Genomic DNA, 25,322 nt, shown 5'->3' on the forward strand with positions numbered 1-25,322 from the left:
TTGATTTGAAATAGGGCCCAAAGATGATTTTATTACATCTTGAATTTTTAAACGAATTTTAAATAGGTTCTTTATTGAGTTTTTATGTTTGGATGTCGTGTCTTAGCAGTAAGTAATGATCCCAATTTAGATTGAAAAGTTGAGTTGTCACAGAGACCTTCGACTTAGTAGCGAGATTATGTAAGAGAAGATGAAAATGAAAATTATTGGCCTCATCATCATGAGAATCTTTAATTTATAAAATATGTAAAAGGGCAGGATGTTGGAAAAACATTTTAGGACAACTTTACCCTTTAATTTTTTTCAAAATTCCATCTATACCCTTATGAATGGAATGTAATTATTTCAATTTAATTAAAATTTCGTTTTACTTATTATCAATATAATTAATAATAGTTGTTACAAATGTATTTACTACCCAAAATTCAATGCAATAAATCAAATAATAGTGGTTACAAATTTACTTATGACTAAATAATATTAAAATGAAACTTACATATTCATCTTTTGAAATTCTATCGAAATATATATGTATATATATTTGAGGGTTTAGCATGCTTTCGAAGTGTACAAGCTCTTAAACTAACTGAGAAAATAGAAATACAAGTAGGTTTTCGTCATTTGAAGGGTTTTTATTTATATTTTTTATATATATAACTTGAAGATTGATTTTTCATAACAAAATGAACTTTGGTAGAACCCTCATCTCTTACCAAATGATGGATTTTGACAACTAATTAGGCAAAATCAATTATTGAAGTCTCAAAAGTCTAGCGTGTGAGTAACATTTCTCTCTATTTTGGAGCTGAATTAATATTATCTTTTTGTGGCTTGTGAATTATGTATTGATTAATTGTGAATCCTAGTTTGTTTCTTTTTATAATTTTGTGAGTTTTTTAATGAGAAATACTGAAAATGAGGGAGAGGTAATGTCATGAATATGTCAATATATGGTATGACAAAGAAGAGAGGTAAAAGTGAAAAGAATTTGGAGAATATCGTATGATCGAACTTTTCAAAACATATTAGTTTCATTTACATTGTCCTCAAATGTTAACTTTTGTCAAAATCACTGCATTGGAACTTCAATAACTAAATTTCTTTATATATATTTCGTAATTATTATAATATAATAAATAATTTTCTTTTAATTAAAATACTATTTTGGTGGTTGTAGTTTGGAGTTAGTTCAATTAAAATTATTTTATTGCGATTTAGCCAATGTTGATGAAAATTTCTTATTAAAGTTATTATTGCCATTAAATAATTTCATCCAACATTAACATTATGTGAGTATACACATATAAATACACATGTATACATACATAGACATATAAATACACACGTGTGCATACGTATACATATAAATACACACGTGTGCATACGTATACATATAAATACACACGTGTGCATACCTATACATATAAATACACACGTGTGCATACGTATACCTATAAATACACACGTGTGCATACGTATACATATAAATACACACGTGTGCATACCTATACATATAAATACACACGTGTGCATACGTATACCTATAAATACACACGTGTGCATACGTATACATATAAATACACATACATATACACATGTGTGCATACACACATACATATACACATGTGTGCATACACACATACATCTACACATGTGTGCATACACACATACATGTACACATGTGTACATATACACACATGTGTACACATGCGCGCACACACATGTGTACATACACATCTACACATGTCTACATCTACACATACATGTATATGTATGCATATGCCTACATATGTATATATATATATATATATATATATATATATATATATATATATATATATAGGGTCTTTTAAAAAATATAATAAAGTGGTAAAATATTTACACTATATAGAACAATTCTAAAAACGGAAAAAGCTCACAAGCCTACAATGGGAAATACCAAAAGTACCTCGTCAATCACGCTGTCAATAATGCGCAATATATTTGGTACGTGATCGTTTAGATTTGGCTATTGTTTGATACACGATCGTTGCCAAATCTAAACGGTTTATTTTTTCAATTCTATCGTTTAATTTGGTTATACGATCGTTTAGATTTGTGTAACCACCAAATCTAAACGATTTTTTTCTTCAAAATTTGGTACACGATCGTTTAGATTTGGGTAAATGAATTTTTTCAAGATTCTTTTATACACGATCATTTATATTTGTTTACACGATTGTTGATTTTTTCAAGATTTTTTGTATAAGATCGTTTAGATTTAGCTAAACAAAATTTTTTAATTTTTTTGAGACACGATCGTTTAGATTTGTCTACACCATCATTTATTTTTTTACACGATCGTTTAGATTGGTTACCCCAATATAAGTGATTTTATTCAAGATTTTTTATACACGATCTTTTAGATTTGTCTATTTTTTGTACACGATCGTTTAGATTTGGTTACCCAAACCTAAACAATGTAAAAAAAGAAAAGAAAAACAAGAAAGACGATAGAAAGAAATCGCCGAAAAAGAAGACAAAAAGAAGAAAATCAATAGAAAGAAATCGCAGCGAAGAGGAGAAGAAAGACAGAAGTGCAAACCTTGAAAATTAATTGTAAAAGGATAATTGATGACAACTTTTTTTTTTCAAAAACCAGTAATAACTTTCAATAAAAACAAATTTTAATATTTATTAAAATTAGATGAATAAAAACTAAAAAAATGGAAACCGCAACCTCACTTTTTATATGGAAAAAAATAGAAAAAGAAATATCAATCCAAAGTAATATTTTTTTTTTTTGCTTTTAACATGTTTTCACAATTTTTTTTATAAATAACAAAGAGACCAATTAAACCCTAAAACATTTTAAAACACTATTTAAAATTTGTGTATCTCTAAAAAAAATATCTAAAAAATATAATTTTATTTAAAAATAAATGTTAAACAATATAAGAAAGAAAAATTACTCTAAATGATAAAAATGTTAAAAAAATATTTACAAAATATAGCAAAGTTTCTATATTTTATATATACTTTGGTTCATTTTACTATTTTAGAAAATATTGAAATATGTAACTATTAAAATCATAGACAGAAAACAAATTCAAAATTTTTGACAAATCATTTGAATTAAATTTTAAAGTACCTTTGGCACTTTCCAACTATATTGTTTGAATATTCGTTATACAGTGTATATACACATTTTAATCCCTAAAAAAATGGCTAGAATTGAATTTAAAAAAAATAGAGAACTATGTTAATAAATAAGCATAATGTTTTAAAACACAACAGGAAAATTGAAATGTTTAGAATCATTTTATAAGAATTTTGGTGTAATACATTCACTAAAAACAAAGAAACAAAACAAAATATGTTAGATAGATAAATTGCATTCCTCTAAAGTAAAACTAAACTAAAGGGGAAAAACGTATAAATGTCAAACAATAATTGGAACTTATAAAATGAGTATTTTAGTTCAATTGTAACTAAAAATTGAAATATAAGTCAATATTTTATTGTGCAATATATATTTTAGTGTACTAACATTAACAAATTTACAAACTCCACGAAAATTTATTTCATTAACCAAAATTTTATAAGAAGGAAAAAGTTTGTATAAAAACATATAAAAAAACTCATCTCAGTCGGTAAAAATTATGAATCATCATCATACAACTATTATACTACATTATATTTAATTAAATTTAAAGAATAAAATTAAGTTTATTGGAAATAAATTATGTGATATAAAAATATTCAAATCAACTTAATAAAATAATAGTATAAGAAAATATTAAAATGTAGAGGATGCACGTACATTTTACGTGGTATTACACTAGTAACAAAAAGAATACAATTTCTAAACATAATAATGTTATATATCCACCTTCTTTTCATCGATTTTTTGGGGAAAGTATGAAATGTGAGTGTGAAGGAGGAACTAAACACTTGTAAAAATGTTATTGGGAGTTGTTATGAAACTTTTTCATCAAACCAATAGTCTTTCACATTATACATATAAATAATATAATATTATTTTTAGAATTGAGGGCATTTTCGTCACAACAAACAAATAATCTCAAGGTAGATTTTGCTATATTTACCTACACTTGGACGAATCTCGAGCTATCTGAACTATATAACAAATCTCAGGGATGAATTCAGCCGAGACGGATCTTCAAGTAACATTGTGACGACTTCTAAAACTATGTTTAATTTTTAAATGTGAAATCCAAAGCGCACCATTTCAAACAGTCTCTCATATCAATACAACAAATCAACACTCTGTTTCTGTCAACCAATTGCAATGATCATTCATCTCACCTTAGAGTTCCCCTGAGTACAACAATGGTGAGGGTAGTCCCAACGATAGCAAAAGAGGCAACGAAAGAGGAGAAGGTTGAGAAAAGAATTGGAGTGGCGATGTTTGTGAGTTTTAGCCGTCGTTGAAGTCTTTGCACCACTCTGCCTTTGCATGTTTGTTGGTGTGTCATCGTTGGTTCAAGCTTCACCTTACTGGTGTTTGAAGAAGTCGACCATTTGTTCGACTTAATTGGTTCAAGGAGAAGCTCGCGCTAGTTATGTGTTCAACATGATATAGAAATTAAGGGTTTTTTTTAGTAAGGACAAATTTGACATTTCACAAATTATTTATCTCAAAACTCTACATTTTAAAAAATGGTCCTAAAACTCTTAAAATCCTTCAAAATTATCTTATTTTTGCAATTTCCTATTTAGGAAAGTGATGAGAGTAGGGAAAATGGTGAGGGTAGAAAGTAATAAGGGGCCACTTGCATCATTAGCGAAAAAAAAATTTAACTAAACTACACGTTATGTCATTTAAATTTTTAAATTGTAAAAATGACAAATTCAATCGGTCCAATCCAAATTTACTAATGTAATGGACTTGAAGTAAAATATCGAAAATAGCCCTTATTTTTCAAATAATGTGATTGTTATTTGATTGTCACGTTACTTTCTATATTTTTTTTTATTATTAATTAGTCTTATGAGATTAGTCATTTGATTACCGTTTGATTGTCGTCTTACCTTCTATTGTTTTTATTTTCAATTTTAGTTATTACTATGAGATAGTCGTTTAATTACCTTTTAATTGTCATCTGATTAAGCTTCTATTTAGTCAGCATTTTGTGATAGTCATCTAATTACTTTTGAATTGTCATTTGATTACTATTTTTTGTCACAACAATTTTTTTATATTACTTGATTGTCTTTTGATTGACATTTGATTAGTTTATATTTTTTAGCATGTCTAATATTATTGGCTATTGATTGTTATCTGATTGCTATCTAATTTGTTGTTTAATTAATACTTTATATTGATAATTATTTGACTGTCAATAACCGTTGTCTAATTACTCTATAATATTATTATTCACGTTGTTATATAAGTATGTCATATGAAAGATAAGTTATGTCATAGAATTGAAGCCATAACATAATCAACGTAAAATTTTAAACAAAATCAATATAACAAAACATATTTGAATTCCAACAATCTCATAAGAATCCAATGGTCATAATAAGGATAGCAATAAGACAATAACCTCATAACACTCGGATGGTAATGAGATAGTAATCACAAGCTAAATAAATTACACGGTACTCAATCTCCAACTAAAATATGAACTAAGAAAAATCAAACAATCTTCTAGCATCCTCAATCCTCTACTTTTTTTATTGCTGCTTGATTACAATCTAATATTGATTGTCAATGATATAAATTGCTATATGATAATAATTGTGAAATTGTGATAATCATCGTCAACTAATTGTTATCTAATTACTTTCTAATAATTAAAATTTAAACAAATTGCTATTAAAAAAATACCATCCTAACCAAATCCAAAAATTATATCACTTTGGATAAAACAGAAAACATAGCTTTAGAAATCAAATACAGAAAGAAGTAAAAAATGAAGTACAATGTCATTAGTAATTTACTGAAATAGAATGTTATTTAAGTAAATTATTTAATAAAAAAAGAAGTGATTTATTAAGTTTAGTTTAAATGTTTTTTTTTTAAAACTCTCTAGTTAATTTGAAGTTCCACCCCCACATCTCTCTCTCTTTCATCAACCAACTCCATGAACTGGAGTATTTTTTTGTTTGTTTGAAAAACAAACTGTCGCTTGCTCCATTGCTTTAGCTTCCCGTCGACCACTATTGCACATCCACTCACTTCTCTCTCTATTCATATTTTCTCTCTATCACTTGTCGTCGCCCACACTCCTAAACGATTTGTTTCTCTCTAAGAATGTGAATGTGAGAGGGAGAGGACGGATGGGGTTTGGGCGTGAGGGGGTGTGCAAGGAGAAATTAAATTTGAAGGTAAAATGGGAATACAGAAAACATTAAAATGAAAACTAAATTTTTTTTCTATATTTACAAAAATTGAAAAAAATTCATGCTACATTTTTAATTTCCTTAAATAATTTTGCTACCCATTATAATTTTCCCAAGTAATTAAACAAATTTTCAATACTTACATTATCGCCTAAATTAACATAATTCCTGTATTTGGGTTATCTAACTCCCCTCTTGCACTGTTCAATTCCCCCTCTCTCTACCTTCAATCTTAGCCGAACTCGACCCTAAAATTGCCTGAGATTTGTAATGACCCAACTCTTTATACTAAGTTGAGATCATTACTACTTAAAGGAAAATAAAACTTCTTAAATCAAAATGAAAAATGAAACAAATGTTCATAATCAAAACCTTAAATACTCATTAAAATCATAAATAAACAAATGTAAGTAGAAATAAATATTAAAAATATAAAATCCTAGCTCGGGCCCTAACTAGTTTTAAAAGAGTAAAAAATGAAAATGCATAAATACTGAAATCAAAACTAATAACATAAAGGCGGAAGCAAAAATGTTTCCTTATGGCACGCCATAGTCACTTCTTATCATTTGCCAGCTTTCTTCTGCCCTTACCTCTACCTCTTGCTAAAAAAATTAAATATTAAAGAGCGAGTATAAAATATACACAATAAGGGACCTACTACTAGTCCCGCTAGGTGTCTGTTAACTTTCTATTAGAGTCTTGTAAAGTAGTATCTCTAAACTTGCATGTTCTCAAACAATCTATGACCTCGTAGGAACATCGCTAGTCTTCAGTGAACCCAAAGGAATACCTAGGACAAAATTGGTCTTCAGTGAACACAAGGAACACCTAGGACAAAATTGGTCTTTAGTGAACTCGAAAGAAACACCAAGACAATCAGGCTGTGAGTGACCCCGTTGAGTCACTTGTAAACATATCATTTCATACTGGACTGGTGATCCCGTCGGACTACATAGTCATAACAAGGTGGTGATCCCCAGGGACACCCATGTGGGTATGACTCTAATAGATAAAGCTAACAGTACTCTCTATCCATAGCATGTAGCATAACGTAACATCATAAGCATGACATGAATATTAATCATAAGATTCTTAATCATGAGATTAATATTTCATGCATAAACATCAACATCATCAATATCATCATCATAACTCAGTCATAACTATCGGTCATCATAAACATAGACTCTGTCATGACTATCAGTCATCATAAACATAAACTCTGTTAGTGTCATGACTAACAGTCATCATAAACATAAACTCATTATGCGTTTTAGCTACATTAACGCATAATGGAAAATTATATGCAAGCTCTTACTTCAGTTCGAAGGTCTAGTAGGAGAATCTCTTACCTAGAGATTAGCTTAACCAAGTTCTAACAGCAATAACCAAGGTTCCCAAGAAAAATCCTAAACAGTAAGAGTAAAATACTAAGATAATAAATTTAATGGTTGCTTAAAGATCCCAAATCCATTTAATTCAACTTACCCAAAGTTTAGGTCGAATCCAAATTACCATTGGTTGGGAAAATTCCACAATTCAAACTTCCAATTAAAATATAACCAAATTAATCCAAAGTTAAATTATTTAGGGTCCAAAAATTAATATTTGTTGCGGATTAACCAAACCCAAAGAGATACTCACAAAAACTTACCAAAATAGGTGGAAAAAGCAAAAAAACTAGGCTTGGCTAGAAGAGGAGATCGACTCGGGTTGGCTGAAGGCATGTGGCTGAAAGGATGGTTGACGACTCGGGTTAGCTTGCTAAAGCATGCACGAAATTGGTGATCGATGAAGCTTCGTCGATGGCTGCTAGACGGGACAATGTGCAGAAAGACAGACGACACGCAACAAAGAACCGATACAATCAATGGACGACGGAGGAGACGAAACGAAAATGGGGATGGGTGGTCGTGAGCGTCACGCGACAATTGGCTTGCGGCGATCGACGACGAAAAACGACGGCTGACGAGGAAATGGCGAAATGACACGACGATCAATGGACAAACATCGAACACGCGACCGACAGAGAAGGCACAATCAGGCGGTTTGGATGAAGACGAAAAAGGCAAAAACGGACGACGTGTGGCGGAGATGAGCGACGGTGGCAGCTAGGGTTTTGTTGGAGGTGAATTTAGGGTTTCTTGGATGGGGAAGATGAATAGTTCCCATGCACATCCCGAGGCCCTTTTTAAAGAAAAATAATAAAAATATAATTATTATTACTTTTTCTTTTAATTTTTCTTATTCTAACCCCAAATAAAATCTCGTACCCCTTCTCTTCATTTAAAACCCATAAAATCTCCTTTTTTAGATCTTCTCTCTCTTCAATAACTCCTCCCACCAAATCTTCTTTTTATTTTTCCAAAACAATATACATTCTTAAATAATTATACTATATTCATAATATAATTATTTTAACTTTAAATTCAATTAATTATATAATCACATATATAATTAATCATAATTTCTTCAAATACAATTCCCCCAGCCATAATTAACTTAAAACAACCAATCTTAATCAAAATTTTCGAATTTTAATTAGTTAGATATTTTTCCAAAATATCTAATAAATTCTAATTTCTACAAATCAAAGATTTCAACAATTAAATCAACAAACATCCAAAATAATTTTAACAATTGTCAAAATTAAACTTAAGATAATTAAGAATAAGATTACCTTAATTTGGGGCGTTACAAGATCCCTCAATACTTCCTATTTTTTTCTTCCAATCTCAATCAGACGAGGTCCCGAGATTGCTTGAGAATTCTTTAATATCCTTCTTTATTCCCAATCTCGCTCCGGAACTTCCCGAGTTTTCCTGATTGAGTTTAAAAAAAGATCAACAATTTTTTGGACCAACAGTGGTAATTCATTCGATCAAGTGGCTCAAGTTTGGACAAGTCAGGTAGAATTCTGTTGGAGGTCTTGATCGACATACTTGCTTTCAGATTGTTGGAGAAATTTGAGACTATCGCCCAAGATAATTGTTGTGCCATGATGAACCACTACTCTGAAAGCAAGTTCGGTTGATCATGGTGCTAATCATTATGTTGGTTGCTCCCCAAGGTTAACACAGCTTCCCAATATTAACGTGCACTCGTCGTAACAGGAAATAGAAACAAAAGTTTTATGTAAATGCTCATAACGTAGAGAGGAAAGAAAGATGAGAGGAGGAATTGGAAGAACTTATTTTTGGTGTGTTTAAAACCAAAGGAGTTCTGTCCAATTTATAGAGAGGTGATGAAGGCAGAGTGTGGAGGAGAGTAATTGTCGGCAAAGAGAGGACGTGAATGATGATCGTAAAATTATGGTAGAGAGCAGACGTCAAACGAACACGTTGCACGTTGAACGACGCACGACACGTTGAACAAAGAAGTCGGGCTGGCTTGACTGTGTAAATGAATGACACGTGTCCTTGTAGTTGCCAAAAAGTAAAAGGTATAGGAAATAAAAATATATCATTTTGTCCTCGCGCAAGCGCAGTTACCCAAGCCCGCCCGTCCGAGCAGATGGATGGTGGCGACGACGCGCGTGTGAGACAGGGTTATACTATCACAACTTGTTAGTTTGATATCCCCTTTGAATATTTGAGATTATATATCCTCTTCCCACTTTAAGGATTAGCAATGTGATACAAATTTCTTTTACTTTGCTATTTGGGCCAAAGCCCATAAGTCATTTCCAACAATTCCCTACAAATGACTGTAGCAGCAAAGTTACTGGGTAGGCGAAGAAGAATGAAATTTGTTCTGAGCATATAAGAGATATTAAGCTTAGACACCAATATCCAAAGATTTGAATTGATGTGTAGTGAAGTAAGGCAACAACCTTGTTAGAGGGAGTGAATTGTATCTTGAACTCCTTGTATCCTTACGACACACTCTATCTTTAGTTAAAGCTTCTGTTTCTGCAAAGTAGAATTGTGCCTTTATGGCCATGCATATAGACCGAACCTCGGGTCGACGTGAGAGCTTTAGAAATAGACCTTTAAACTCTTTCATAGAAGGCGACCCCACCTTCACTGTCACGTTATATGCTCCATCAAGTTTGCCAAATCAAACCACTCAAAAAGAGCTATGGAGACTTCAATATTGTCCCTACCAACTGTGGACCCAACAAAGGTTTTGTATCATCCATCTAGTCCATTTAAGGACTGTCCATACAATGGGCTATGGACCATCAAGTCTATCGCAACAAACCACCCAATAAAGGGCTATGGACCATCAAGTCTATCGCAATAGGCCACCCAATTATCAAGTGCTATGGATTTTCGAAGGGCTTTAGGCCCATGTTCACAGAGGATTCTAGAACCACTTTTCTTATTAGTCCTTTGGTTAAAGGATCAACCAAGTTCTTCTCAGATCGAACAAATTCCAAGGAAATGGTTCCTTCCTTTAGCAGTTGTTTTACAATTGCATGCCTAAGACGTATATGTCTACTTTTACCATTATAAACACTATTCTTGGTAGTACATATCACAGCTTGTGAATCACACTGTATGGACATAGGCACAGATGTCCCCCCCAATGGTACATCTCATAGTAGATTTTTGATCCACTCAGCCTTTTGTCCTGCCAACTCTAATGGTATAAACTCGGATTCCATCGTGGATCTAGCTATACAAGTTTGTTTTGCAGACTTCCAAGATATTGCTCCCTCTCCGAGCAAAAATACATATCCACTAGTAAAGTTAACCTCATCATTGTTTGTGACCCGATTTGCATCACAATATCCTTTTAATACGACATAAAATTTGTTGAAGTGCAAACAGTAATTTATCGTCCCTTTAAGATATCTCAATGGATGGCGTAAAACATCCCAATGGTATCTATCAGGATTATGTGTATATCTACTCAATCTACTGACAGCATATGCAAGACAATTTTTACGTCCATTTAGAAAGACAGTTTTTACGTCCATTTGGTGAATAAGAAGGCTGTATATGGCAGCTAATGCAATCAAGTCCCTAATTGTGGTTATCTTAGTTACAGGGGAATATGTGTCAAAGTAATCAATACCTTGTTTTTGGGTATACCCTACAACCACTAATCTAGCTATTATCTTTCTATTGACCCATTTGGTTTTGTTTTTCTTTTCAAGATCGATTTACACCTAATTGGCTTGCTTCGCATGGAAAGGTCCACTAAGTCTGATTCATAACCAGTGAATCCAATTCACTTTCAATGGCCTCTTTCCACATACTTGACTCTACAGAGTTCAGGGCTTCTTAGTAAGTTTTAGAATCTTCATCTATTAAAAATAAGTTTATGAAGTTACAGTCAATTTCATCGCGCCTTTCCACTATGAAGGTGTTTAGGAAATTTAGACAAAAACTTTTCTCAGTTATCTGTCTTTTACTTCTCCTAAGTTCTAATTCACATCCTAAGTTCGAAGTATTAGTAGTTTCATAAACAAGTGTTTTACTAACAATTGAGGGGTTTTTAGGATCCTGCATTCTTCCAGATAGGCTAGGAATAAACAGTGATTGCTTTAATGAAAGTACATGCTCAAAGAATTCTAGATCCCTAAATTCGTTTATAGTTTTATCATTTAAACACATAAACCTATATACGACACTATTTTGAGCATACCCAATAAATATACAGTCAAAGGTTTTAGATCCTACTGTAGATTTCTTCAATGCAGAAAATGGTACCTTAGCCAAGCATCCCCAGACCTTCAAATAGGAAAGATTTGGTGCATGTCCTTTCCAGAGTTCGTAGGGAGTTTTGTCTAGCCTTTTGTGGGGAACTCTGTTAAGAACAAAACATGCAGACAATACAGCTTCCCCCTATATATTATTAGATAGACCAGAGCTTAATAACATGACATTCATCATTTTTTTAAGAGTTCTATTTTTTCGTTCTGCTATGCCATTTTGCTGTGGTGAGTAAGAAGCGGTAAATTCATGGACAATACCGTTTGACTCACAAAAGTCCTTACGAGTTTTATCAGAATACTCACCACCTCTATATGATCTTAATATTTTTATCTTTTTCCCAAATTGATTTTCAGATTCTGCTTTAAATTTTAAAAACATACTACCAGTTTCATTTTTTGTTTTTATTAAGTATATCTTAGTAAATCTAGAGAAATCATCAACAAAGATACATAAAATTTTTTGCCACCTCTACTAGCAGTATTTTTAAAATTGGCTAGATCTAAGTGAATTAATTCTAACAGATCAGTACTCCTAGATTTAATTGGTTTGAAAGGTTTCTTATAGAACTTACTTTCTACATAAACAGGGCATTTACCAGTTTCATGCGACTCAGAAGTATTAATAAGTCTCAAGTCTTTACGCTTCCTAATTGGTGCAAAGTTCACATGTCCTAGTCTACCGTGCCATAAATTATCAGATTCAATCATGTAGGCAGAATTAAAAGCATTTGCATCCATGGAAACTGTGTTAAGTACAAACAGGCCATTAGACAGATACCCCTTACCGAAAAATTCTCCATTTTTGGTGAGGACAACTTTGTCACCTTCCAGTACAATTTTAAGTCCTGCTCGATTCAATAGACTCCCAAACATCAGGTTCCTACGTAGGGAAGAAACATACAGAACATTACTAAGAGATAAAGTTTTACCAAAAGTTAACTTTAAAATAACCTTCCCTTTCCCGATTACTCTCGCAGTGGCTGAGTTTTCCATGAATACACGTTCTCCATCTGCAGTATCTTCGTAGTCATAGAGAAGTTCTCGGTTGGTGTAGAAGTGTCTTAAGGCTTCAGTATTGAGAATCCAATTAGTCTTATTTTCTATCAGGTTAGCCTCTACTATGGTTGCTATGACCACATTGTCTTGTTCTGCTAGATTGGCTTGAGGTGTTGGTTTCTGGTTTGGTCTCCCTTTCCTTTGGTTACATTGGTATGATTTGTATCCTTCCTTTCTACACACATAAAAGACTAGCTTTTTCTTTTTAATTTGTCCCCTAGAAGCCTTGAACTGTCTTTTCTCTGAGTTTTTTCCCTTATGTCCTTTATCCTACTTGGTTCTGTCTCTATTGACAACAGAAGACTCAACTAAGTTAACATTAACTGAATTTAAAGTTTTAGAGGCTAACTTATCTTTCAGTTTGTTGGCTTCTTCCGTGCGCATGTGACTGATGAGTTCTTGAAGTTTCAGATCCTTCTTCTTGTGCTTAAGGTGATTATGGTAGTCATTCCATGATGGAGGAAACTTTTTGAACAGGACATTTACTTGAAGTATTTCAAACATCTTCATGCCTTCAGATAGAACATTCGCCACCAGGTTCTCGTACTCATGTATTTGTTCTACAATTGTCTTATCATCAGTCATTTGGAACTGCAGCCACTTTCCATCAACATATTTCTTTGTCCAGCAACATCTCCTCCATACTGAGATTCTAGGGTGCTTTAGATGTCCTTCGCAGATTTTTGAGCTACAAACAGATCGAACATCGGGTCTGACATGTGGTTCAATAGATGTCGACGAATAGTCTTGTTATCATTTACATACTTTTCAAGATCGATCACTTGGTCCTTCTTACTTGGTCAGCGGCAGTAGCAGAAGGTCCTGTGGATGATTCTGGATCAGAAGATGCTGGAGTGGTAGCTGGAGGATCAGAAGACAGCAAATCGGTGGTGAGGACATAGTCAACTTCTAGTTGTTCAAATAAGATCAACAACTTTTGGGACCAACGGTGGTAGTTCGTTTTGTTAAGTGGCTCAAGTTTGGACATGTCGGGTAGAATTTTGTTAGAGGTCTTGATCGACATACTTAATTTTAGATTGTTGGAGAAATTTGAAACTATTGACCAAGATAATTGTTGTGTCGTGACGAACCACTATCCTGAAAGCAAGTTTGGCTGATCGTGATGCTAATCGTTATGCCGGTTGCTCCCCAAGGTTAACATAGCTTCCCTATACTAACGTGCACTCGTCGGAACAGGGAATAGAAACAAAAGCTTTATGTAAATGCTCAGAACGTGGAGAGGAAAGAAAGATGAGAGGAGGAATTGGAAGAAGTTATTTTTTCTGTGTTTAAAACCAAAGGAGTTCTGTCCAATTTATAGAGAGGTGATGAAGGCAGAGTGTGGAGGAGAGTAATTGTCAGCAAGGAGAGGACGTGAGTGATGATCGTAAAATTACGGTAGAAAGCAACATTGGACGAACACATTGCACGTTAAACGTTGAATGAAGCAAACGTACGCCATGTTGAACAAAGAAGTCGGGCTGGCTTGACTGTGTAAATGAATGACATGTGTCCTTGTAGTTACCAAAAAGAAAAAGGTATAGATAATAAAAATATATCATTGTTTTTCTCGTGCAAGCGCGATTACCTGAGCTTGTCCAACAACGGTGACTCGCATGTGGGACATGGTTATACTATCACCACTTGCTTAGTTTGATATCCCCTTTAAATCTTTGAGATTATATATCCTCTTCCCACTTCAAGGATTAGCAATGTGGGACAATTTTCTTTTACTTTGCTATTTGAGCCAAAGCCTATAAGTCATTTCTAACACTTCTTAAATCTCGACCAATCATTATCTGGATAATATATTTACTAAAGTTTGGATACACTTAATTTTTAATTGAGATCGAGTGTCAAAAGAAAATATATATTTATATATAGTATTTATGTAAATTTAACTAATATATATATGGTGAAGACAAAAATAGTGAATATGTATTTATATATAGTTTTTTTGTCTTGCTCTCTTACTAACTATGTAGCCAAATTGTAGTCATGTATGCTTAAACTAATTTCAAACATAATAGTCTAAAGGTATGAGGAAATTGTTGGGCCTAAGATTTATAAGGAGTGGAGTTGGCTACAAATCGAAAATAACCCACTTCACGTTTGGGCCCTATATTCCCTAGCATGCAAAAAAAGAATAGTTAGAAATCAAGATTGAGGCTAACTTTATTAAAGAGCTTTCAATTAGAATAGCCTAAATTACTATAAGATTTTACATAATGGGCTTTTCTTTCTAATATATTTATTTCATCAAAGTCCTAAATAGGCTATAAATTTTCACAAAAGACTGGACCAATTTACCTTATTACCCAAATTTCATTAATGTAAACGAAAAAAAAAATTAAAATTGAAAAAGGAATATGCAGAGACGTTGAACGCGTGAAAAGGGGTGAGTATATGTACGTTTATGGAAACTTCACAATATCCGACGAAATAAACCTGTATTTTTCAAAAACGCTCCTAGTTGTTCACTGTCTTCAATTTCGAGCAAACATTAAGGTTTGCCTTCATTGTCTCCAGCAGGACCTTTGCTCTACGCTGGGTGTAAGAAAACCACTTGTTGTGAAGCCATTTTCCATTACGGTTAGTCTATTTTTAAACTTCGTATATCAAATATGGTATATTTGCTAGAGATCATATTTCTTTTCAGTCTAAAACCGTCTTCTTCAGACTATTTTATTTATAAAATGAGACTGAAGAAGCATTTAAGGTTTATTAACAATATTGATTTCTACTGTGAAACCAATAGATGTAAAGTGTTATTTTACTCTTAAAACCATAAATGAAGTAATGCATGTTGTATATATTTTTTTTATGAACTTTATAATCTTAAAATGCAACTTCGAAAAGAAAAAGGAAGTGTTTGGCTATGTTGTTTTTGAAGTTCGGCTCTGTTTCCACTTAAACATGGATGTTGTTTCTATAAAAATCATAATATCGTAAACGGTAGTTTATATTGTATATTAATCTCTATATGTAGTTGAAAAAAATGGTGCATAGAAGAGAGAGATGTCTAGGATCAAGGATGAAACATATTAAATTCAACAAGGATGATCCAATTATGATTGACGATACATAGATATATTTTAAAGTTTTTGAAGGTGTATTTGAAATGGTATAAATCGTTAAACAAGATATAATATGTATATATATCGTATGATGAAGAAAGATATGAAGAAGAAATTTAGTACGAAGCACTGCAAACTGTTTATCCAGACGACGATGAACAAGAATTAAGAGGACCTATTGTGCTATACCAAGATAAAAAATATGTGAAACCGGATGTTGTATTTGAAACACCGAAGGTAAAGATGCTAAACACATGACAAAGGGGAACAGTTAGAACCAGTGAGTATATTAGAAAATTACTGTAGTATATATTTTATCTGATATTTGCTGATGCTTGTATTATATTTATTTAAAGATGAATGAAAGAGAAAGATCATATGACGTACCACTTAACAAATCATCAGAGTTTGATGAGGTATACTTATGTTTAGTATGGATTGAAAATGGTTATACTAATGATGAATTCTTAAATTGTACGTTAATGATATTTTGTATTCTGTAAGACAATCTACCCATTGCAAAAATGAGATTGTTCAAAGATGTGTTGAAGGGGAAAAGGAAGGCAAGTGAAACTGAAAATGTACATGTGATATCAAATTAAGTTGTATTTCTTTTTAAGAAACAAAAGTTACATTAATATAACGTTTAAATTGTTTATATGAAATGTAGGTATCTAAGAAGAGAAAGAGAGTGAGAGTCGTTAAAGGAAGGAAAGAGAAGAAGGATCATACTAAGAAGGATAAAAAAAAGTGATAAGAAACCAGACATGGAAAAAGAAGGAACAAAAAATGTGAAGAAAGGAGGAAGAACGTTAAACAAAAAGATATATAAAATATATGTATATAATATTTCTAAACATTAAATTGCATTTATTTTTCATTGAAAAATGTTATTATTATTTTAAAACTATATTATTAATATGGTTTCAGAAATCTACTGAAGAGGAAAAAAGGGGAAAAAAGCGCTGATATAAAGGATGTTTATGAGATAGTGATTATGTTATTGAAATATACTTAGTGTCATATAATATAATAGTATATATTAAGTATACATAGAATGATATTCTCCTATAACTTATGTTTGCAGGGTGCACCATTGATCTTGCAAAGGAGTAAATGGGAAGAGGGTACTAAACTTAAACATTTATGCAAGAATAGAGGTCATTAGAAATATTAAAAGGAAACTAAATACTGCAAAAGCATTTAGAAAATTGTCATTTTGTAGTTTCCTAGACATTAAATTTTATAAATTCTAGAGCCAACTACTATACCATATTATAAGACATCAATGTACATTGATGAAGGAGGATGAACTGTGGTTTAACTAAGAAGGAACTATAGCCAAATTTGGTATTAAGGAATTCGAGGCAATAACTGGTATAAATTGCGGTCCCTTGCCCCTAGTAGATATTTCAAAGGTAAAGAGAAAATTTTTGTCTAAGTACTTCAAGAGTGAAGATCCTATCTCGAAGTCAAGTGTCTCATTTTTATTTAATGAGTCTAAAAAATTGAAGAAGGATGATAAAGTGAAAATGACAAAAATATACTTCATCGAGAATTTTCTATTGGGTAAACAGTTCACCACAAGTATGGATATGGACCACATCAAATTGGTGGATGATGAAAACCAATTTGATGTGTATCCATGGGGTAGGATAAGGTATAATGTTCTATTAGATTTTATCAAGAAGTCAATAAAAAACCCTTCTGCCCTAGCTGTTGGCATTTCTGGATTTGTCTTCTCTCTTTTAGTATCGGTGTATGAATGTATTCCACTGTTGATGGGATCTTCAATATTTTGTGTGTAAAGAATAGATGAGAAAAAGATCACTACTAGAAAAAGAGTCTTTCTTGACGGTTGCAATTTTAATTTCATGATGGTTTTTGAAAAGAACGTCAAGAAATGGGTGATCTAAAAGAAAAATCGTCAAGAATTTTATTGAAAAGGCAGAGGGTAGTCAATTTTCAGCTTTCTTGACGGTTTTGAAACGTCAAGTAATATGCATTTTTCTTGATGTTTTAAAACTATCAAGTATTATCTATTAAATTCTTGACGTTTTTAAAACGTCAAGAATATTTATAAATTTGACATTCTTGACGTTTTTTAAACGTCAATAATATGTGTTTTCCTCAACGTTTTAAAAACATCAAGAAATATCAATTAAATTCTTGACGTTTTAAAACGTCAAGAATTTTTAAAAAGGCGGAGGAAAGTCATTTTCCAAAATTCTTGACATTTAAAAAACGTTAAGTAATGCACTTTTCTACGTCAAGGATTATTAAAAAAAAAGTGTCTTTCCTTCTTCCGCAAAATCGTCAAACTTCAAGGTCGAAAAATCCCTAACTTTCCTCTTAATTCCCTTCGAAAATCAAGATCATTGTCCGCTTCCCTTCTTCCGCGCGTCTTCTTGTTCGCAAAATCGAAGCACCCAAAATCGTTCTTCCGTTCAAAAACCCAAGATCATCTGTGTTCAAAAAGTAGACGTCCCTTGCATTTTCGCTGTCCGTTGTCCACTATACAAGTCTAAACCATCGTTCGAAAAGAAGAAGACAGAAAACTTGAAGTTTCTTCACCGAAAATCTCAGTTCTTTGGCCGAGTAGAACAATGTATTTGTGATGTCAAACAAGAAGTCAAAGTATCCGGATCTTCAAGTAGATTTGAGGTTAGATTTTATCTTTCTCATTTTGAATTTGTTGCACTTAAAATTTTATGACAAAGTTGTTTAGATATGTTTCATCCTCCATTTATCCCATTCTTGCAAATTTATCTCAAACTTGGTAGTGGTTATTGTTTCTGCCGCAACTGGAGGAATTATCTTTTCTTATTTAGAGCAACCTGTTAGTACCGAAATATTTTTCTATTACTTCATTGCCTTTTGTCTACAACGCAATATAACAAACTTATTGGTATTCTTTTGCTCGTCTTGGAGATTTTGAATCTTGGGACATTTTTCTTCCTTCCTATAAATCAATTGAAGTTTATTTCTGGTTCAAAAAGTTTGCTGACCGAGAGTTTTCTTTTAACTTCTAGGGGTATGTATTTGTGTCGCACACTTAGCTACCGAGGAGCAGAATTTAACATTGTGGAAGCACCGTTGGAAGCTGAGATGATGGTATAGTGTATTGGTTCCTCTAATTTTAGTAAGGAGAAGTTGAACTCAATTTTTTCTGTTTAACACGCGCCTAAATATTTGTATTATGAAAATGAAATATAACTATTACATGAAGTTAACCTGACTGTCTTCTCTGTTAGATAGGAATCCAATGATTCCAACGCTTGCTATCTCTTTTTCTTTACAAATATGATTAATTATCATTCTTTTATGCAGTTTACTATGGTCTCTTGAAACTCTGTCGTTCTATATCCTACTTAGGAAATGTATGCATTAACTGCTGAATTTTGGGCAAAGCTGCAATTAGAATGGATGACAGCAAGTGCTTATGTTACTAGTTACAAGCCTAGCACCAATCAACTTTGGCGATTATTTTGGGCAAGTCATCAGGAATATATATTTGGGATTTTTCTTAAAAGTTGAGTTTCTCTTTAAGTTGGACTTTTAAATATTTCTTTATTTTAATTTAATTGAAGTGTGTTACAAAGGTTTATATGTTCTATACCATTTCTCTTACTTCAAAACTTCGTCCTTTTGTAGTGTCTCTTCAGGCATATCTGTATGTCTGCAAAGGTTCCTGCTAGTGTTAGACTAGCTAGCTAAGCAATCATTATTGGAAGATAAATGTGTATTATTGAGATTGAAAATCCTAACTTGGTCAAGCTAAAAACCTTGAAGCTAGAGATATTGATGTAAGCTAATATTCATCCTTACACACGGTTTTACAATTCGAACATTGATATACAGTTGATGTGTGTAATTTCGCTTCATGTTACAGATCGGGAAAACAACTGAACTTTCAAGGCGTGAATGGTTGTTATAAGTTCTATATTGTTTGTTTTAACAGATATTCAACATTTATTTAATTTCTATGATTATTGTTCTAGAAACAAATATGCCATTGTATAGATTTAGGGATGCTTTTCTTACAGTTTACAAACTTGTATTTATTCTTTTTACCAGGGAAGAGATAGAGAAACAAAAGGCTCACGAGCAATTCATGAGGCTCCAAAAACAAGGAAAAACTGAACAAGCTAGGAAAGATTTAGGTAATCCTTTTTCAATGATCAATTGTTTAAGTGTATCTTTTCTGTTTATGAGAATGCAATCTTTTTATGATTTTTCTGTCATCCAAGAATGAAATTCTTTTCAATTTTTCTCTAAAATTTTTTAGCCTATCTTTTGTTTAGGAAAGATAACGATTCTGTGCAAATGTTACTAAATTTTAGTAGTTGGCTCCAAAGTTGATGCAATTTGTATGAACTGTTGATCTAGATTAATAGTTTTATGGAGTGGAGATGAATATTTTGGTTTTCATAAATTGTAATCAAATATAGGTAGTTGCTTTTGACCTTTATATAAAGTTTCATAAAATTTCAAGAATGTCACTCCTCCAGAGAAGTTAAAGTTCGTCCAATGGCTTATTATTATTTAAGCGACCTCCCACAACGTTGTACATCTATTTTGTATGATTGATATAGGACATACGATGAACTATGATACCTTAGAGGAACTATGCATATAAAATTTTTTGTAGATATTTGAGCTTCAATAATTTAAAGGGAGAAATTCTAAGGGAGCTTGCTAGTCTTCTAGAGCTTCAATACCTACATCTACAACAAAATTGTTTCATTGGACGAATTCCTCCTGAATTGGGCACCCTGCAACATCTTCGCCACTTGTAAATTTCACTTACTTTCTTATATTGTTGACAAAACTCATATTTAGTTATATACCTAATATCAATTTGATAACTGTGATTGCTCAATACTTATGAATTGTTATATAGTATATTGCTCTTCTGTTATTACTCTTCGAATATATACCATTTAGAAAATTGTATATTGCCTTAATCTTGCTTCCTTTCATGTTGTACTGACATGTGCATGTTCGTGAGACCCCACTATATTATTGTGATTTTATCTACTTCTTGTAGATTGGCTCTACTGTTGATGATACTTATTTTAGCTCATGAATTGGAGATAGAGGATGCGTAATGCAAGTTTATTTGAAGCCAAGTTTCTGTTTCTTCTTCCTTTTGTAAATGCTTCTAAGCATTGTGCCACTGTTTGTCGCTCATGCATGTTTGAGTTGTGAATTATATTCTACTCATGTTAATTTTTTGTATGAGGTTATTTGTGATATGTTGGGTCTTTGTCTGAGAGCTTAGCTATCGCTTAAGCAGCAAAGACTAACCAATATTATTTTCCTTCACTCTGAATATGTGTAGATATTTTATATTATTCATGGTCGCCTGCGATGACTATAAGTTCTATCTGTATCATCATTCTCTCCATGCTATCGAGTTCCACAACAAAGGTACGATTCACTTCCTTCCATTTTGATTCTAAATGTATAGAGTTAATATATTGTTATGGAGGTGCTGGAAGTAGCAAAATTCTTACATTCTTTGAAATTGTTAAGATTCAAGTAACGTGTGTCCCTCTCTTGATGGCCGCTTGCTTTTCTGTTTGCTTTTCTGTGGTTGGAGCTTGTTTGGCTAATTGATTGATGGGCAGGTGTTCAAGTGCATCATACTAATCCCCGTATCATGTCATTTTAGTTTTGATTACCTTTTATTTTAATTCCACGCACAGAGGTTAGAGTTTGTTGAAAACAATTTTTCATGAAAATTTTCATTCTTACTACATTTAGATGTTCTTTTACTTGTTTTAGCTTGTACCCCTTTTTTGAACTCCTTGATGACTGCAAAAGCAATACAGTTGTAAACATAAGATACCCAAAAATCAACTCAGTTTCCTTTATTCGCTGCTCTCCCTCCTGTGTCTCTTTCAATTTGTTCTATGTTATAAATTGTGTGATTTAACTACCACTTTTGTTCTTTTAAATATTATTTACGAATTATGAACACTTTGATTTGAGTAATATGTCTTTTACATGGAATATATTTACATACACGTGTTAAAACACCATGGCACTCCGATACATATTAACACACATATTTAAGTGACACTAATCTCTGAGATAAGTTGACAATTATGTTAAGTGACCTTGTCGAAGTTCTATCATTATCCTCAAGTAGTACAAGGATTTATCCTTTTACAATTCTAAAGTATGTTGATTGGTTTGTTTGAATTGTGAGCTAATTCATTTATTTTGCATGTTTATAGGTTGATACACAAAGATCATACTCACAGGCCGAGTTAGACGAGATGCAGGTTGAGTTAGCTGACTTTCTGGGTTTGTACGTATGATTTCGACTTATTTGGGATTCTGAAGTAGGAAATTTTTTTTGTGGTTGTCATACTAAAACTTTATGTACATAGATAATATAGATGAATTGTTTGAATTATTCATATGGAGGTGGGTGGAGTTGATGGGTACAATTAAGAACACTACCATATTGTTTATTGGTGGGCTAAGTTAGTTCATTAGAGGATGTTGAGTTGAATTCTTGGCAATCTGATGGAATTATTTATTTTGGGCTTGTAAATGATCTACAATATTCATGTATAGTTTTTGAAATGATATGGTGAAAGGTTTTATTTATATATGTTTGAGATTTGAAACTATATTTAATGAATATTGTCATTTATATGTATTTATGGAACAATTGTTGCACTACTATATAGGACCAATGAGAGCATAATACAGGAACAAAAATATAATTGAATTATAATTTAAAAAAAAAATCGAAAAATGCTTGACGGTTTTAAAATGTCATAAACAAATGCATTCTTGATGGTTTTTCAATGTCATAAACAACCACTTTCTTGACGGTTTTTAAATGTCATGAAAACTCATACTCTTGACGGTTATCAAATGTCATAAATATTCTTATTCTTGACGATTTTTGTCATGGATACTCATATTCTTGACGGTTCTAAACTGTCATGAACATATGTACTATTGACGGTTTTAAACTATCATGAAAATTTATATACTTTACGGTTTAAAACTGTCAACATTTACTAACTTTGACAGTCTTGACACTGGCTTTAATGACGGTTTTAAAACCGTCAAGAATAATAATTCTTGATAGTTTAAAACTGTCAAGAGAGTCTATTTTTGTACTAGTGGATATGCATGCTTAATTGGGTAGTTGACAACCACCCAGAATGGAAGGACCTTGCAGAGAGGGTCTTTGACAATGAACAGGTTTATTGACATAACTGTATATTATATAATTACTGTGAATATTATATAAATCTACGTACATTTAGTAGAAACTGATTTTTCCATGTCATTTTTGCGACAGTTTCAATTCAAGGTCATGTTTCCTGACGAAGATTTCGTGGAACGAAGCACGTTCTATAAAAGGCAAAGTACAGAGGAAACTCAAAAAAGATTTGAGAAAGGAGAATGCTCATGACAAGCTGAGCATACAAATGTGGAAGTTCCTAAATACTTCCTAAAATTTCAAGAATTAATTATGGCTAGCAATGAAGCTTTGAACGTGAAAATGGACAAACTGCTTCTAGAGGTCAAAGGACTCAAAAAACTGTTGAAAGAGAAAGAAAGTGCAACAGTGGAACAAACTAAAAACATACAGAGGGATGACAATGATGTGATGGAGGTCACAGTCTGAGAAATAATAGTGAAGAAAGTGGAACAGGAGATAAAGATAGGAAAAAAGGATACTATGTATTTTACACATATACATATTTGTGATTATACTTCTATTCATGACTGTATATTTTACATACTCACTTTAATGATGATCATGATAGAAAAAATGCAAATGAAAATGAAGAACATTAGGTAGATTATCAATTGAAGTTTATGTGATAATACTTTGATAATTATGTATTGCTCTATATATTATACATATACATATCTGTGGTTATACTTCTATTCATAACTGTATATTTTACATACTCACTTTAATAATGATCGGGATGGAAAAAATGCAAATGAAAATGAAGGACAACAAGTAGATTATCAATTGAAGTATATGTGATAATACTTTTGATAATTCGGTATTGCTTTATATATTACATACTAACTATCATGATGATTAGGATGGCCAAAATGATTGTGTTAATGATGTAGTATATAACACAACTCTACTGAATGAAGTAGATAAGATTGAAAAGAAAGCAATCAAAATGAAGGTAAGTATGGTTGTAAATATAGTTATTATTTTTTGAATTTAAATGTAGTTTGAAACGATTATAAATTACGTTTAATGTGCTTTATGTAGAAGAAAAAATCGAAAAAGCACATGTTCAGAAAAATGTAGCTGTTAAGAGTGCTACAATGAGTGTATGCATATTTTATATGTTTTGAATATGTATGGCATAATATGAGAAATGTACAAATTTAATTCTTGTTTGGAATAGATATATTTGCTTATCAGCATGCTGTGAGGAGGAGCACGAGGAGAGACCTTTAAGGATAATGAGATCTCCGTTCACAACAAAATTTGGATCGGCGGAGCCAAAAAAGAAAAAAATTAGAGTTCCAAGTGAAGGATTTGACGGACCAACTTTTAAATTACTATTCCAAGGACTTTAGTATATTAATAGACAAAGTGACGAAGATTGAATGTAGAAACATGTGTTATTATGATTTTATTATGTTTTGGTTAGTTATGTTTGAATATGTCTTGGTTTGATAATTTCTTTCTAATTTGGTTAGTTTTATACAATGTTTATTTTGTTTTGTAACAGCTACACAAATGTACGTTGTTCAAATAATTTTATAAATTGAATGATTAATTTCTCTAAAGGAACATGACTGAGTGGCATAGTGGAAAATATAGTATATATGTAATGTATGTTTGGGATGTAGCAACATTTATCTGATTTTGGAAGATGAAAGGAATTTGATGAGAAGCTTGTTGAATGGGAAGAATACGCTACATTGGATTTACTATTGTATATATGTAATAATATTATGTATATGATGGATATTATACATTAGAACTGGATATATATTAAAATGGAAAAAAGATAATCTGGTTCAATAAAGTGAAAAAGCGATAAAGTATTTGTGTTAAATATATTTGCAATAATATTACGTATATAATAATGCAATGTAAATTTTTGGCTATAAAACTAAGGAAAATAATGTAAACATCATCGGTAAATATA

General features: G+C 31.9%; 1 protein-coding gene across 13 annotated transcripts; it reads left to right on the plus strand.

Moving 5' to 3' along the window:
• The first annotated feature begins 18,442 nt into the window (after positions 1-18,442).
• Positions 18,443-24,000, plus strand: LOC103499968 (uncharacterized). 13 transcript variants are annotated; one of them, XR_007815816.1, is made up of 9 exons: positions 18,444-18,816; positions 19,185-19,266; positions 19,483-19,958; positions 20,045-20,079; positions 20,230-20,315; positions 20,804-20,947; positions 21,497-21,585; positions 23,252-23,385; positions 23,486-24,000. XR_007815816.1 is itself a non-coding variant. In XM_051079917.1 (6 exons), the coding sequence occupies exons 1-6, from the start codon at positions 18,770-18,772 to the stop codon at positions 22,479-22,481; spliced, it is 546 nt and encodes a 181-aa protein (XP_050935874.1). In that variant the 5' UTR covers positions 18,449-18,769; the 3' UTR covers positions 22,482-22,776. The 13 variants fall into 13 exon arrangements, 2 of the variants coding, with proteins under 2 accessions (XP_050935874.1, XP_050935875.1); XR_007815813.1 differs by lacking the exons at positions 20,045-20,079; positions 23,252-23,385; positions 23,486-24,000 and adding an exon at positions 22,398-22,776 and having other exon boundaries at positions 18,445-18,816; positions 19,483-19,684; positions 19,807-19,958; XR_007815812.1 differs by lacking the exons at positions 23,252-23,385; positions 23,486-24,000 and adding an exon at positions 22,398-22,776 and having other exon boundaries at positions 18,446-18,816; positions 19,528-19,958.
• Positions 24,001-25,322: the final 1,322 nt, after the last annotated feature.

The sequence above is a fragment of the Cucumis melo genome, chromosome 12 (assembly GCF_025177605.1).
Source record: "Cucumis melo cultivar AY chromosome 12, USDA_Cmelo_AY_1.0, whole genome shotgun sequence".
NCBI classification, from domain to species: Eukaryota; Viridiplantae; Streptophyta; class Magnoliopsida; order Cucurbitales; family Cucurbitaceae; genus Cucumis; species Cucumis melo.